The sequence below is a fragment of the Nerophis lumbriciformis genome, linkage group LG32, assembly GCF_033978685.3.
Source record: "Nerophis lumbriciformis linkage group LG32, RoL_Nlum_v2.1, whole genome shotgun sequence".
Taxonomy (NCBI): Eukaryota; Metazoa; Chordata; class Actinopteri; order Syngnathiformes; family Syngnathidae; genus Nerophis; species Nerophis lumbriciformis.
Window position 1 is genome coordinate 30,255,079 of NC_084579.2, and position 18,165 is coordinate 30,273,243.

Consider the following 18,165-nt stretch of genomic DNA (forward strand, 5'->3'; position numbering starts at 1 on the left):
GTCCAGCACCTCCCTCGTGACATGTTCAAAGTTCTTCCGGAGGTGGGAATTGAAACTCTCTCTGACAGGAGACTCTGCCAGACGTTCCCAGCAAACCCTCACAATGCGTTTGGGCCTGCAAGGTCTGTCCGGCATCCTCCCCCACCATCGCAGCCAACTCACCACCAGGTGGTGATCGGTAGAAAGCTCCGCCCCTCTCTTCACCCGAGTGTCCAAAACATGAGGCCGCAAATCCGATGACACAACTACAAAGTCGATCATAGAACTGCGGCCTAGGGTGTCCTGGTGCCAAGTGCACATATGGACACCGTTATGCTTGAACATGGTGTTCGTTATGGACAATCCGTGACGGGCACAAAAGTCCAATAACAAAACACCACTTGGGTTCAGATCCGGGCGGCCATTCTTCCCAATCACGCCTCTCCAGGTTTCACTGTCGTTGCCAATATGAGCGTTGAAGTCCCCCAGTAGAACGAGGGAATCACCCGGGGGAGCACTCTCAAGTACTCCCTCGAGTGAATCCAAAAAGGGTGGGTACTCTGAGCTGCTGTTTGGCGCGTAAGCGCAAACAACAGTCAGGACCCGTCCCCCCACCCGAAGGCGGAGGGAAGCTACCCTCTCGTCCACCGGGTTGAACTCCATCATGCAGGCTCTGAGCCGGGGGGAAACAAGAATTGCCACCCCAGCCCGTCGCCTCTCACTGCTGGCAACGCCAGAGTGGAAGAGAGTCCAGCCCCTCTCGAGAGAACTGGTTCCAGAGCCCTTGCTGTGCGTCGAGGTGAGTCCGACTATATCCAACCGGAACTTCTCTACCTCGCACACTTGCTCAGGCTCCTTCCCCCCCCAGCGAGGTGACGTTTCACGTCCCAAGAGCTAGCTTCTGTAGCCGAGGATCGGACCGCCAAGTGCCCTGCCTTCGGCTACCGCCCAGCTCACATTGCACCCGACCTCTATGGCCCCTGCTATGGGTGGTGAGCCCATTGGAGGGGGGACCCACGTTGCCTCTTCGGGCTGTGCCCGGCCGGGCCCCATGGGGACAGGCCCGGCCACCAGGCGCTCGCCATCGTGCCCCAACTCCGGGCCTGGCTCCGGAGGGGGGCCCCGGGGACCCGCGTCCGGGCGAGGGAAATCTGAGTCTGGGTTCTTGCATTTCCATAGAAGTCTTCGAGCTGCTCTTTGTCTGATCCCTCACCTAGGACCTGTTTGTCTTGGGAGACCCTACCAGGGGGCATGGAAGCCCCCGGACAACATAGCTCCTAGGATCATTGGGACACGCAAACTCCTCTACCACGTTAAGGTGGCAGCTCAGAGAGGAGATGTTGAAAACATTTCCTGCAAATGGGTGCATTTCTACCCTATATTTTAACTTTAGATTTATTCTCATATCAAACTCTTTTGGCTGTCTTTTTGACACTTACATCCGGCGCCCCCCTCCACACCCCGGATTATAAATAATGTCAATAATTCAATGTGATTATCTTGTGTGATGACTGTATTATGATGATAGCATATATCTGATAGTATATGTCTGTATCATGAATCAATGTAAGTGGACCCCGACTTAAACAAGTGTAAAAACGTATTGGGGTGTTACCATTTAGTGGTCAATTGTACGGAATATGTACTTCACTGTGCAACCTACTAATACAAGTCTCAATCAATCAATCCAAACACATAGAATCATCATACTGCTGTGATTATATGCATCAAGTGTTCATTCAAGGCTAAGGCAAAATATCGCGATATATATCGTGTATCGCAATATGGCCTTAAAATATGGCAATATTAAAAAAAGGCCATATCGCCCAGCCCTAGTTCAATGATGCCATTTCTGTTTGTCATGTATAATTTGGTCTATTTTGTGTTTATCCTTGAATAAACAGGTCAGTTTCTTGTTACCAACCATTGTGTATTATTCAAAGTCCCCTAATTCAGCTGGCTAGTTGTTATCAAGAGTACCGAAACCCTTTTCAACATGATTCTGACAACTAAGTAGGCTAAATAACTTTCAACTTGAATACATGCTCGGATAGGTCAGTATCGGTATCGTATCGGAAGTGCAAAAACAATATCGATATCGGATCGGAAGTGCAAAAACCTGGATCGGTGCTGCAGAAGAAGACAACAAGCCACAAGAGTGAGCAGCGATCGTTTGCTTGCACTTTTAACATGGAGGATTACATATCTCAAATAAAACCGTTTTCTAAACTGGACTTTCAATGGAAGCAGGAGGTAATACTTAAAGGAATATCTCCATCGAGACAGAGAGACTTTTAAAACTGAAGAAAGATAAAGAAGGCTTCTATAAACAGGTTATCCATGCTTTTGATCAGAAGCAGCTGCGCATGGACTCATAAGTAAAGGTAAGACCATAATAACGTTTTTTTTGTAATTAAATGTGCTTTTCATGATGGTATCCTTACATCACTCAAATTTATAAGCGCAGGCCTAAATTTACCCCACGCCTTTTGGTAAGCGCAGGAGTGAGAAGAGGTTTTAAATCAATTAGCGCCCCGACGGCTATTCAAGGAAATACGGTATGTGACGCGTCGACGCACAAAAACGGCGTCGACGTATTTACGTAATCGATGACGTCGACGCGTCGTTTCAGCCTAAATCTCATTGTAAAGAGAATTCCATAGTTGAACCCCCACCACTGATATGCACATTTGTTTTCAAGTTGTCCCTGAATACCGATGTTGGAAATGACCTTTTCTTCTATGCTCTTCATTCTCACAAGTGATGACAAACATTTGTTGTCAATTTGCTGCTAATGTTTTACTTGTAGCCTTAAACGTGACACATGATGTCTGTAACTTTACTAGCTGCTGTAGTTTCATCCATCCATCCATTTTCTACCGCTTATTCCCTTTGGGGTCGCGGGGGCGCTGGAGCCTATCTCAGCTGCACATGGGCGGAAGGCGGGGTACACCCTGGACAAGTCGCCACCTCATCGCAGGGCCAACACAGATAGACAGACAACATTCACACACTAGGGCCCATTTAGTGTTGCCAATCAACCTATCCCCAGGTGCATGTCTTTGGAGGTGGGAGGAAGCCGGAGTACCCGGAGGGAACCCACGCAGTCACGGGGAGAACACGCAAACTCCACACAGAAAGATCCCGAGCCCGGGATTGAACCCAAGACTACTCAGGACCTTCGTATTGTGAGGCAGACGCACTAACCCCTCTGCCACCGTGCTGCCCCTGTAGTTTCAATAAACCATAATTAATAATTAATATGTTAGTGTGTTCTAAGTGATCTACTTTATGAATAATCCTTATAGCTCTTTTCTGTAGTTGATACAATGCCTTTATGTTACTCTTATGTGTTCCCCCACACTTCCACACAGTAGCTGATGTATGGCAATGTAAGTGTGCACAATTGCCCTATAATCTAACACATATTTGACCTTATTTAATATAAAAATACTCTTAGACATTTGTTTCCGTACATGTGCAATATGAGATTTCCATGTCAGACCGTCATCCAGTATCACTCCTAAAAATCTAAGTTCAGAAACCCTTTCAATATCAATTCCATCTATTGACAGTGTGATCCTTTCCTCCCTTTTCCTCTTACAAGACATCATGAACTTTGGTTTTTTTTACATTTAATGATACTTTATTGACATCAAACCGTCTCTTAAGTTGAATCATTTCCTGTTCAATAATGTTTGATAATGCTTTTAAGTCATGTCCCGAACTAGAAAAGTTGGTGTCGTTCGCAATTAATACAAATGTCAATAACTTTGATACCTCACATATATAAAATAAACCATTTTGGTCCCAAAACCGAACCTTGTGGAAGTCCACATTCAATCCTCATGTGTTCAGATGGATTACCCACAACATCCACAACCTCTTGTCTATTATCTAAATAACTTCGTAGCCAGTCTAAAACTACTCCTCTCACACCAAATGAATAGAATAGGGATCCATCTCGGTTCACACTCCATTACAGTAGGTGGCGGTAATGCACACCACAAGGTTGCTTGCCAACCGCCATAAAAAATCAAAAGAAGAAGAAGAAGAACGGGCGTGCGTGCGTGAGGGGACGTGACGTCTGACGTCACTACCCCTAGCGGTTTAGGGCACGTATCCAGAACATTCGGGATGTCTGGACGCTAGCTGGAGGTGAGGCGGGAGCGAAGAAAAGTGGAAAAAGAGTGTTATTCGTCAAAAAACCCACACGACGACGGTCATTTTTTCGCCGTGCTATTGTAAAATGGTCTTTTATCTGTGTTTTGTGTTCCGGCTCCAGAATTTGAAAGTTCCGCGCGTGAAGCCGGTGAGTAACGTAGAAAATGAACGTTTCAAAAGTTCAATAAGGTTAACTTAGGCTATCTTTTGCTCGACGCAGTGAATGTGTGCAGGTTACATGCTACGATATTCCACATATTTCCAAGTGGTTGAAACCAAAGCCTATGACTTTATTGTCAGTGTTGTTTGTAGGCCCAGGTCGCTAACGTTACTTTGTTACTGTCAACAACGTAACGTTAACGTTGAGGGTAACGTAGTGGAAACAGACGTTCTTTGCCTTGATAAATATGCAGAGGACGACGTGTTTCAAATATTGGTGAAATGTTTGAATTAAGCAGTTACTGCATATGTGAAAGTTTTTTTGAAATGATCAGACTTTGGAGAAAAAAGCAAAATCATAATATGTTCAGAAGGGCTGTCTAACGGAGTCGCCCTCGCCAATAAGGGATTGACCACGTAATGCAGTACACTATACATCATCATATGCATTTTGCATCTTAAGTCACATTCTCTGTTATGTTCTAGTACCATAGAGTGCTTGGAAATAAAGTTTGTCATTTTGAGCAACATTTGTGAGTATTTGTTCATTTTAAAACACCATTTGGTTATGCCATTCACCATGATTTGGAAAGAAATGACATTTGTTTATTGTCTCCCTGCAGATCTTGTGTGACGTCTCTGCGCCACACAAGAGAGTACAAATCACACAAGAGACTGAGAGAGAGCAGATACTGATAGAGAAACTCATGCACACAACCTTTGGCCTTCGCCGGCGACACATTGTTCAAGGAAGTTCAGGGGTGCGGGAATTCCTGGAGAACTGGCCGGCCTCACAGGTAAATATGTAGTATGTTTTGATTAGTAATAGTTCATCAAAATCATTGCCATGTCTGATTGTTTTTACAGCGAAATATTTATATCTGTGTACAGGTGTTTGCAGAGTTTCATCGTATTACAAATGTGAATCGACGCAACCAGTTCTACTGTGAACTTGAGCGCTACACACCAAAACTGGTTGCACTGTATCGACAGAAGTCCTCAAGGACTGGAAAGGGAGCAGAGGCACTGCAAGAGATGCTGAGAATTGATGACTTGGAGGTAAGTTTATGTTTGCCTTTTTCATGGGGACAATGTTGATCATATGTGTTGTCATTGCAGATTATAGACGCCTTGATAGTAGTCAGTCATAGATGACTGTTTTTAACAGAACTGAAGCATGCACACTGTTATATCAGTGACACGGACTGGCTATGCTGGCATTTTCTCTTGTTTCTCCATCTAGGAAGAATATGACATCAACATGCGACGCACTCTGGTTCTTCGTGGACTTCCAGTGTATCTCCGGGAGGATGACACTGAATTCTACAAAACCTGTAATGTAAGTATGTCTCTGCAGCCAAAGTTATGCTTGGAGATTTGAGGAGAGGAGGGGAGGGGAGGAAGAAGAATGAGAGGAGAGGAGAGGAGAGGAGAGGAGGGGAGGGAAAACAATGACAGGAAAGGAGAGGAGAGGAAACAATGACGGGGAGGAAGAAGGAGATGAGGAGGAGGAGGAGGAGGAGAGGGGGACTATGCATACTGTATGTTTTGGCTCTACAAACAAGAATTGTGTGACATCCTTCTGGATTGGTTATAGTTGATTTTCTTGTGTTTTGCAGGGTGAAGATGAGATGGAGACCACTGACACACCACTGGCGTTTCTCTCTGTGGCCCCTGACTCCACTGGTTCCAGCAGCTCCAGCCCGGAGAACATATCCATCGTGATAGAGGATGAAGTTGTTATGAGCGAGCTTCCCAGGTTGGCTGATGCATTTGTGGTGCTGCTTGGTTCAATCTATGCATCACACTTAGATCAGTGCTTCTTAACCCGGGTTCCATCCAACCCTAGGGGTCGGCCTCAGGGGTTCGGCGGAGCCTCCGCCACGGAGGTAAAGACACATCCGACTTATCGTGTAAATAAAAACTTCTCCCTGTCGGCGTATTATGGATACTCCCAAACAATGTTCCCTCTAATTTTCCGTTTGATTGATCGATTGAAACGTTTACTAGCAGATTGCAAAGGAGGAGAATACATGATATGAAACAGTACAGTACATATTCCGTACAATTGACCACTAAATGGTAACACCCCAATAAGTTTTTCAACTTGTTTAAGTCGGGGTCCACGTTAATCAATTCATGGTAATGTGGGTAAGGTGTGTTATTTGTTGTGAGTTTATGCACTGTGTTGCTTTTGTTCTTTGAACAAGGTGATGTTCATGCACGCTTCATTTTGTGCACCAGTAAAATAACAGCACTTTTTCTTGAATTTGAAAAAAAAAACATTTTATTTTTCACTAAAGTGAAACTGGTGGGGCTCGGTACCTCCAACAAGGTTAAGAACCACTGACTTGGATTATCCAAAGAAAGTCACTCACACATTCACATTCATCCAGAAAGTCCTGCTGTGTCTGGATGATAACAAAGCACTGAAGCCATGCCTACTCTGCCTGAAAAATGACTTCTTCAAGTTTGAGTAACGAAGCAGCTGAGAAGTGCATGCCTGCACTCATTAACCATGCATAAATGTGCTTCAGATCAGCATCATTATTGCAGCCATGTTGTTCTACTGTTAACCTGTCTGATTTCCATAGACATGTCTGTTCAAATGTTGAAAGCACTTTTGCGTATGCCCAGTGGGCTTTTTATAAGTTTAGAATGAGAGGTAAATATTTAGTTCATTTTATTGTACTGCCTCCTTGACCTCACTGAGCTGAGTCAGCCCTCAGTTGTAATGATGATTCAGTTATTTATTTATATTAGCTTTTTTCTTTTCTTCTGTTTTATTTGGAATGTTTTTTTATTTTCCTCATTTGCACAAATTTAGATGTCTGCGCTGCTGCTTTCATAAGTTTTTTTCTCTTCCTTGAGAAAATACAGTGCAGAGAAAGGGAAGTTTGTTCATCCCCAATGATTCAAAATAGGCTGCTAAAATATATTTGTAAAAAAAAAAAGTTTGACTCCAGGTGTTGCACTTTAATGTTATTTGACATTTCACAGTTTTACTAAGTCTGTTCTGGGAAAATAAAAAACTTAAAATGTAACAGTTGTTATTGCCTTTTTAAAAGGTACGTTTTAAGGTGCTGTTTTATACCCTAATAAATTGTTGACAGTAACACTTTAGTCAAGAACCTTTTATTGCAAGGATGAGGTTTCTCTTGCACATGACTATAGTTCTACAGTTACATGTACACAACAATCTGCACAACTGAATTTGCACACTTAGTTTTTTTTGGCATGTCTTTGGGGGACAGAACCTCTCAGAAAACACAGCTCTCTAAAAACAGGGCATCTTGCACATTAAGTCGGCAAGAAGTAAATATTTTGAGTTCAAAAAGGTGTAATATTTTGAGTAGATACTATTGATATTAATACATTGTATTCAGTTATTTTTTTCAAGTCCATGTCATTTAGTTTGTATAAATATATTCAATCAGATCATTTAAGTATGAAGAAGACATAAATACTAAGTTAATGATCATTTAAAATGTTATATTGAACTTTGAATATAAATTAAGTCAACTGAACACACATTTTTAAGTATACTGTAACTCAAAACATTTATTATGATAACTTAAAACGTTTTTACGTTATCAGTTACAGCCATGTATTGTGAGATTTTGGCCAAAAACCTCCTTCCCTCAGTCAGATCATTGAAGATGGATCTTCCAACATGACAATGACCCAAAGCACACAGCCAGGAAAACCAAGAAGTGGCTTTGTAAGAACCATATCAAGGTTCTGGAGTGGCCTAGCCAGTCTCCAGACCTACATCCAATTGAAAATCTTTGGAGGGAGCTGAAAGTCTGTGTTACTCAGCGACAGCCCAGAAACCTGACGGATCTAGAGAAGATCTGTGTGGAGGAGTGGGCCAAAATCCCTCCTGCAGTCTGTGCAAACCTGCTGAAGAACTACAGGAAACGTTTGACCTCTGCAATTGCAAACAAAGGCTACTCTACCAAATATTAATGTTGGTGTTCAAACACTTATTTTCAGCTTTATCACACAAATAAATTGTTAAAAAAAAATCATAGATTGTGTTTTATGGATTTTTCTTTTTAGGTCATCTCTCATACAGCGGACATGCACCTATACCATGGACATTTCAGACCCTTCCATGATTTCTAAGTGGGACAACTTGCAAAATAGCAGGGTGTTCAAATACTTATTTTCTTGACTGTATATGTACTGTAAATAAGAACGACTTAGCTGATCTGAAAAACTCTGAAAATCCTATGAAATGTTTAACAAGCCATCCTATAATACAACAGCTATTAATGTAACAATACAATAAAACAAATATATAAATGAGTTTTTTTCATTATTTTAACAATAGGCTAATGTATATTACTTTATATAGATTCTACAAGAAACAAAACTTAAAACCTAATTTATTTACACTTGCAGACACAGGGTTTCGTGCAGCTTCACTCATTGTAAAGGAAGACGGAAGTCCACGCAGGAGAAAAATGACTACAAAGATGGTTTCTGGGTTTTTCTTTATATATATATATATATATAGATATATATATTGCTCCTGATGGCTGCTGGTTAGCGCCTTGCATGGCAGCTCCCGCCATCAGTGTGTGAATGGGGGAATGTGGAAATACTGTCAAAGCCCTTTGAGTACCTTGAAGGTAGAAAAGCACTATACAAGTATAACCCATTTATCATTTATTCATTTATCTATATATATGTATATATATATAGTAGGGGTGTGGGAATAAAAATTAATTCGAATTCGAATCACGATTCTCCCGTTGTGCGATTCAGATTTGATTCTTTTTTTTTTTTTAATCGATTTTTTTTTTACATTTTTATTATTTCCATCCATCCATCCATCCATCTTCTTCCACTTATCCGAGGTCGGGTCGCGGGGGCAGCAGCCTAAGCAGGGAAGCCCAGACTTCCCTCTCCCCAGCCACTTGGTCCAGCTCCTCCCGGGGGACCCCGAGGTGTTCCCAGGCCAGCCGGGAGACATGGTCTTCCCAACGTGTCCTGGGTCTTCCCCGCGGCCTCCTACCGGTCGGACGTGCCGTAAACACCTACCTCAGGAGACGTTCGGGTGGCATCCTGACCAGATGCCCGAACCACCTCATCTGGCTCCTCTCCATGTGGAGGAGCAGCGGCTTCACTTTGAGCTCCCCCCGGATGACAAAGCTTCTCAATGAACACCAATGAGTTGACTGATGATCTTTATCACACCATTTATTCAGAAAGTGTAAATAACGACAAATAAAGATAGAATACTATTAACCACAGCATGTAAGTGTAAAACAACCACAACAACTTTAGGATTTGAAACACCCTGGACACCTCCGAATTCGGGAGATTGGTGGGGGGAATATTTATAGCTACAATACACTGAAATTCAAGTATTTCTTTTATATATCTTTCATATATATATATATAAAGAAATACTTGAATTTCAGTGTTCATTTATTTCCACATACGTATATATGCACACACATAACACTCGTCTCCACTCATTGTTGTATTTGAAGTGCAATGCTTTGCAGCCAGTAGCAGTCTTTGAAGGAGCATAGGTATGGGCAGCATCTGTGACATTTCATTTGCAGGAAAGAAGTGATTTTAGGCTTGAATTCTCTGTCACTATCTTTTTTTGGACATTACTACTTGCCGTAGTTTTGAAGCAATGCATGATTGGAATCGGGATGTTGTGTGTCAGTGTATTAATGTGCCGGCTGGAATAAACACACGCTGAGAAATAGCTCCGTGCCTGCCTACTTTATGGCTTATAGATAAAACTATGGATGACGGAGACATATATACAAACCCCGTTTCCATATGAGTTGGGAAATGATGTTAGATGTAAATATATGCAAATCCTTTTCAACCCATAGTCAGTTGAATGCACTACAAAGACAACATATTTGATGTTCAAACTCATAACTTTATTTTTTTTTTGCAACTAATAATTAACTTAGAATTTCATGGCTGCAACACGTGCCAAAGTAGTTGGGAAAGGGCATGTTCACCACTGTGTTACATGGCCTTTCCTTTGAACAACACTCAATCAATCAACCAATCAATGTTTATTTATATAGCCCTAAATCACAAGTGTCTCAAAGGGCTGCACAAGCCACAACGACATCCTCGGTACAAAGCCCACATAAGGGCAAGGAAAAACTCACCCCAGTGGGATGTCGATGTGAATGACTGAGAAACCTTGGAGAGGACCGCATATGTGGGTAACCCCCCCCCCCTCTAGGGGAGACCAAAAGCAATGGATGTCGAGTGGGTCTGACATAATATTGTGAGAGTCCAGTCCATAGTGGATCCAACATAATAGTAAGAGTCCAGTCCATAGTGGATCCAACATAATAGTAAGAGTCCAGTCCATAGTGGGGCCAGCAGGACACCATCCCGAGCGGAGACGGGTCAGCAGCGCAGAGATGTTCCCAGCCGATGCACAGGCGAGCGGTCCACCCCGGGTCCCGACTCTGGACAGCCAGCACTTTATCCATGGCCACCGGACCTGTGCCCCCCCCCCCCCCCCCACAAGGAGGGGGGGGGCACAAATGTTTGTGAACTGAGGAGACACATTTTTTAAGCTTCTCAGGTGGAATTCTTTCCCATTCTTGCTTGATGTACAGCTTAAGTTGTTCAACAGTCCGGGGGTCTCCGTTGTGGTATTTTAGGCTTCATAATGCGCCACACATTTTTACATCTAACACAATTTCCCAACTCATATGGAAAGGAGGTTTGTAGATAGGATGTACTCACTTGTCATGTGTTGTAGATAGGATGTATTCACTTGTCATTGTACATGTGCATTGTACATTTCATTACCACATTTGGAGGTGTGGAAATGGCCACGTTGCCATCCAGCGCCGACTGTAGCGTGGCGTGCACCTTCCACATCTCCACCTTCATTTTTGCTTGTCCTCCTCTGCTGTCCTCAGACGCTCAGCAAACTTGTGTGGGCTCCAAGTGATGGGCAAGATACCTGGAACATGTAAGCTGCAAGTTAGTCTCCATGAAATGTAGCTAAGCTACGGGGGAAGCTATCTCCGGAGAATTTGCTTAGTAGGCAAATAGTGAGAGCATTCCTGACTTGCTCTTTAGTTGTTTTCCAGTCCATTCAATGACTTGCACTTTACATCTCCACATTTATTGTCACATGTGCAGACTTTTACCATTTTGTAATGTTCTGAATTTGGAAGAATATACCTGGACATAGTGAAGTGGTTTTTATTCCAGCAATGATATTTACAAGGTGAAACTAATAGTGTTCTCTCGCTACAACACGCTTCACTTTACACGGCCTCGCTGTTACACCCATCTTTTTTGTGTGTGTATTTTTTGAGGCTTTTTTCCTTTGTTTTTACAGCACATGATTGCGCATTGTGTTCTGCATCCTGATTGGCAAAGGGACTGTAGACCATTGTCAATCAATCTTCTTATGCCATGTGTCCTGTACACTGCAGAAGGCCTTGTCTTACAGTCCGCTTATTTGGGACTTTTCTTTTACTGTCCACTACTTTCTGGACTTTTGTCCGCCTGCACTTGAAATGTCTGAGAAGACGGTAGAGGACACTATCAAATGAAGTCCAGTAGCTTGTCCTGGTGTTATTTCACAGCACATCTATTACAGGATCTTTGCAGGATAGCTTGCTAATAACATTGAACCAAAGAATGGCTTATTGTACTTGCACTAGACATGAATGCGTAGGAAACAACAACAACAAATATACATATCATATTTACATAGAAGTTTCCCAGATCTAGAAATGACATACCTGTGTCCTTCTCGCTTTACACTTTCATTCCTGTAGTTCTGTTCCATGGAGTGAAGGACAACTCCCTTCCTTATAGCTTATGCATGTCATGTGATGTCATATTAGCATGAAGGACATCAAACATGTCCTACTTGCATTAGGGCGTAAAGTAAAGGAGATTGGTGAAAGATGTTCATGATTATACAATATTACATCATGGGTATCATAGTCTTAAAAGACTAACATTGGCCACAAGTTCCTCACTCTGATTGACAAACACTTCCCCAAAGGCAACACCCTAAGAAAAGTATTCAACAAGAACAACATTAAATTGAGCTACAGCTGTATGAACAATATACGACAAATTATCTCAAACCACAACAAAACAATTGCAAATGAGCCGTCGGCCCCCCGACAGAGCGACTCCAAAACCAACAAAGGCTGCAACTGCCGCAAGAAACCTGATTGCCCTCTCAACGGGGGGTGCTTACAAACATCAGTTGTTTACCAATCTAAGGTAACACGCAAGGACATTAACACATCCGACAAATATGTAGGATTAACTGAAGGAGAGTTTAAAACCAGATGGAACAATCACAAGGCTTCTTTCAGGAACAAAAACCTGCGGAATACCACAGAACTCAGCAAACACATTTGGGACCTCAAAGACAATAATGTTGAATATTCAATAACATGGCAAATTCTTGCATCCAGCACACCTTACAATAGTGGTAATAAAAGATGCAACCTATGCTTGAAGGAGAAACTGTTTATTATTTACCGTCCAGACCTGTCATCCCTCAACAAGCGCAGCAAAATTGTATCAGCATGCCGCCACAGACGGAAACACCTCCTAGGTAACACATGAGCCAATCACCACGCCCCTACGCCAGCCTGTACCCACCCACTCTGTGCCCTATATAAACCATGGTACGTGAATGCTTCCATTAAAATCTCCTGATGATTGAGGGAACCCCTCATGAAACAGGCCTGTAGAGATGAAATAGTCTTTTTAAAAAATAGATTTTTTTTTTCTTTCCCACACATACATATATTGCGCTCTACTACGGTATCGAGCACTATTTTTTGGATAACCTTATTAAGACATATATATATATATATATATATATATATATATATATATATATATATATATATATCAAACTGCTGATAATAGTTATGTTTTCAAAACACATTAAAAAAAACCAATTAGATGTATTTGTGTTAGTTAATTACTTGACGTTATTTGGTCATCAGCGTTGAATAAAATACAGCTAAAATGTAACTAATGTACTGTACTGCCGTTGTCTACAGGGGGCGCTATAAGTCTGCACGTGATAACTACCTACTGCCCAGCGAAGAAGACGCAAGCCAAAAGAGCACTCAAAATGGCGGTCAATGAGTTCATTAAAATCCAGTTGGAAAAGAAGAGGCCAAATCACTGATTAATGCAGCAATTAAATCACTGATTAATGCAGCAATTAAATCACTGATTAATGCAGCAATTAAATCACTGATTAATGCAGCAATTAAATCACTGATTAATGCAGCAATTAAATCACTGATTAATGCAGCAATTAAATCACTGATTAATGCAGCAATTAAATCACTGATTAATGCAGCAATTAAATCACTGATTAATGCAGCAATTAAATCACTGATTAATGCAGCAATTAAATCACTGATTAATGCAGCAATTAAATCACTGATTAATGCAGCAATTAAATCACTGATTAATGCAGCAATTAAATCACTGATTAATGCAGCAATTAAATCACTGATTAATGCAGCAATTTGGGAATCCTGGCAAAAACTGGGGGAGTCTGGGAGGAAAGACAGACAACATCTAACAATCTATTAAAGGGGTAGACTATAGAGGAAAGTGTAGGAGAGAGTATATACTCTAAGACTATAGAGGAAAGTGTAGGAGAGAGTATATAGTCCACGTAGGTTAGGACACACTGGACTGAGGGCAACATTATACTTCTTAGGCAAAGTGGTAACAGATACATGCTAGCTATGTACTAATGTACTAATGTACTAATGTACTAATGTACTAATGTACTAATGTACTAATGTACTAATGTACTAATGTACTAATGTACTGGTCACAGAGGAAGATGATGGAGTGTATGTCAAGTGACATGATACAATGTACATGAATGATTATATTTAATATCAATGTGACATGATACAATGTACATGAATGATTATATTTAATATCAATGTGACATGATACAATGCACATGAATGATTATATTTAATATCAATGTGACATGATACAATGCACATGAATGATTATATTTAATATCAATGTGACATGATACAATGCACATGAATGATTATATTTAATATCAATGTGACATGATACAATGCACATGAATGATTATATTTAATATCAATGTGACATGATACAATGCACATGAATGATTATATTTAATATCAATGTGACATGATACAATGCACATGAATGATTATATTTAATATCAATGTGACATGATACAATGCACATGAATGAATATATTTAATATCAATGTGACATGATACAATGCACATGAATGATTATATTTAATATCAATGTGACATGATACAATGCACATGAATGATTATATTTAATATCAATGTGACATGATACAATGTACATGAATGAATATATTTAATATCAATGTGACATGATACAATGCACATGAATGATTATATTTAATATCAATGTGACATGATACAATGCACATGAATGATTATATTTAATATCAATGTGACATGATACAATGTACATGAATGATTATATTTAATATCAATGTGACATGATACAATGCACATGAATGATTATATTTAATATCAATGTGACATGATACAATGCACATGAATGATTATATTTAATATCAATGTGACATGATACAATGCACGTAGCTGTGATTGGTAGATTCCTTCATCTCCGCACACAACACTGTCAAGCGCCATTCATATAAAACTCGCACTAACATTAAACTTTCATATTAAGGTGGGGCCGCAAAATAACGTCTCGCGGGCCGCGTGTCCGAGACCCCTGGTCTAATATATATATATATATATATATATATATATATATATATATATATATATATATATATATATATATATATATATATATATATATATGTGTGTGTGTGTCAGAAGTGCTACTGACACTTTGGTTATATTTGCTTTTCCTGTGTTTGAAATCACTTCCTGTCTTGGAGCTCTTGTTTTGTTACTGTTTCCTGTTTGCTCTCTGTCTTTTACGGCACTTTTACTATCTGCTCCGTGTCTACAGCTGTGAGCACACCTGTTGCTCGTTTAATTAGTTCTATTTAGTTCCACCCGAGTTCCTCCTTCGGCGCTTCATCATTATTCTTTTGTGACGGATGTGGATCGGACGGGTTTTGTTCACAGTGAGTCATACTTTGCTCTTTTTCATTTGCTTTCTACTGTTTGTGTTGATGCTTTCTATTAGTGATGGGTTGATGAGGCGTCATGAAGCGTTTCGACACATTGCAAAACTGTATTGATACTGTGTCGATACTGTGTCACTAAATACTGACATCTGCTGGACATTAAAAATCCCTACAGGCAACCTATGGACCGACTCAACTGACACTGATTTGATGCCCTAGTACAGGGGTCACCAACCTTTTTGAAACCAAAAACTACTTCTTGGGTACTGATTAATGCGAAGGGCTACCAGTTTGATACACACTTAAATAAATAAATATATTGTCATTTGTAAGTTACACGTAAGTGTGATTTAAACAAGAATACCTAAATAAATACATTTATATATATATAAAAATGGGTATTTCTGTCTGTCATTCCGTCGTACATTTTTTTTTTCCTTTTACGGAAGGTTTTTTGTAGAGAATAAATGATGAAAAAAACACTTAATTGAACGGTTTAAAAGAGGAGAAAACACGAAAAAAATTTAAATAAAATTTTGAAACATAGTTTATCTTCAATTTCGACTCTTTAAAATTCAAAATTCAACCGATAAAAAGAAGAGAAAAACTAGCTAATTTGAATCTTTTTGAAAAAATTAAAAAAATAATTTATGGAACATCATTAGTAATTTTTCCTGATTAAGATACATTTTAGAATTTTGATGACATGTTTTAAATTGGTTAAAATCCAATCTGCACTTTGTTACAATATTTAACAAATTGGACCAAGCTATATTTCTAACAAAGACAAATCAGTATTTCTTCTAGATTTTCCAGAACAAAAATTTCAAAAGAAATTCAAAATACTTTGAAATAAGATTTAAATTTGATTCTACAGATTTTCTAGATTTGCCAGAATAATTTTTTTGAATTTTAATCATAGTAAGTTTGAAGAAATATTTCACAAATATTCTTCGTCGAAAAAACAGAAGCTAAAATATTTATTCTTTACAATAAAAAATAAAAAAATTACTTGAACATTGATTTAAATTGTCAGGAAAGAAGAGGAAGAAATTTAAAAGGTAAAAAGGTATATTTGTTTAAAAATCCTAAAATCATTTTTAAGGTTGTATTTTTTCTCTAAAATTGTATTTCTAAAAGTAATAAGAAGCAAAGTGAAAAATAAATGAATTTATTTAAACAAGTGAAGACCCATCCATCCATCCATTTTCTACCGCTTATTCCAAGTGAAGACCAAGTCTTTAAATTATTTTCAAATTCTATTTGAGTTTTGTCTCTTTTAGAATTAAAAATGTGGAGCAAAGCGAGACCAGCTTGCTAGTAAATAAATACAATTTAAAAAATAGAGGCAGCTCACTGGTAAGTGCTGCTCTTTGAGCTATTTTTAGAACAGGCCAGCGGGCGACTGATCTGGTCCTTACGGGCTACCTGGTGACCGCGGGCACCGCGTTGGTGACCCCTGCCCTAGTATATACAATAATATAAACCAAGTCATTGTATTTCATTTAGGATTATTTCATATCTTCATTTAAATAAAAATATATTTGTATCTTTTTTAGATACAGTCAATAAATAATGTGAACATGTATCATAACATGGAAATCTAAGAGAACGTGTTGTGGATGATTGTGGACTGGGAATTGTTTTAATTTTATTTTTTTACACATTTTTATTAAAAAATAAATAAATAAAAGTTTTTCCGATGTATTACATTTTAGACGATTTCTCTTAGTTATTATTTCTCGGGCTGTAGAAAAGAGCCGCTCACAGGGCACAGAGGAGGCGACACAGTTGGCGTATCGGTCACGTGACCAAAACAGCTCATGATCGGTCACGTGACTTTCTAAAACCGACACAGGGTTTCGCTCTATGAGCTCCACGCATGCGCCGATGCATCGGTGTTGCCGGACCCATCACTACTTTCTAGTTCTAGGGTTTGTGTTGATGCTTTCTATCATGTGCTTTCTATTGATGATTGATTGAAAAGACGGTTTTTTATTCACAGTGACTCATACTTTGGTCTTTTTCGCTTGCTTTCTACTGTATGTGTTGATGCTTTCTATTGATTGATTGATTGAAACTTTTATTAGTAGATTGTACAGTGAAGTACATATTCCGTACAATTGACCACTAAATGGTAGTGATGGGTCCGGCAACACCGATGCATCGGCGCATGCGTCGAGCTCATAGAGCGAAACCCTGTGTCGGTTTTAGAAAGTCACGTGACCGATCATGAGCTGTTTTGGTCACGTGACCGATACGCCAACTGTGTCGCACTGACGCCTCCTCTGTGCCCTGTGAGCGGCTCTTTTCTACAGCCCGAGAAATAATAACTAAGAAGAGACGACTGAAGTGTTGATAACAACCAAACTTAACCCCCCCCCCCCTCTATATCCCACACCCCGGATTGTAAATAATGTAAATAATTGAATGTATATACTGTGATGATTATCTTGTGTGATGACTGTATTATGATGTTATATATCTGTATCATTAATCAATTTAAGTGGACCTCGACTTAAACAAGTGTAAAAACTTATTGGGGTGTTACCATTTAGTGGTCAATTGTAGGGAATATGTACTTCACTGTGCAATCTACTAATAAAAGTCTCAATCAATCAATGAAAGAAATCGTCTAAAATTGAATACGTTGGAAAAACTGTTTTTTTAAAATAAAAATGTGTAAAAAATTAATTAAAAAAAAATCC

At 39.7% G+C, this 18,165-nt stretch overlaps 1 protein-coding gene across 5 annotated transcripts; it reads left to right on the forward strand.

Moving 5' to 3' along the window:
• Positions 1-984: 984 nt before the first annotated feature.
• Positions 985-7,932, forward strand: LOC133574559 (uncharacterized). Of its 5 annotated transcripts, XM_061926730.2 has the most exons (6): positions 987-4,291; positions 4,789-4,835; positions 4,926-5,099; positions 5,194-5,361; positions 5,546-5,641; positions 5,922-7,932. In XM_061926730.2, exons 3-6 carry the CDS (start codon positions 5,010-5,012, stop codon positions 6,342-6,344), a joined length of 777 nt encoding a protein of 258 aa, XP_061782714.1. In that variant the 5' UTR covers positions 987-4,291; positions 4,789-4,835; positions 4,926-5,009; the 3' UTR covers positions 6,345-7,932. The 5 variants fall into 5 exon arrangements, with proteins under 5 accessions (XP_061782711.1, XP_061782714.1, XP_061782712.1 ...); XM_061926727.2 differs by lacking the exon at positions 4,789-4,835 and having other exon boundaries at positions 985-4,291; positions 5,922-7,931; XM_061926728.2 differs by having other exon boundaries at positions 987-4,835.
• Positions 7,933-18,165: the final 10,233 nt, after the last annotated feature.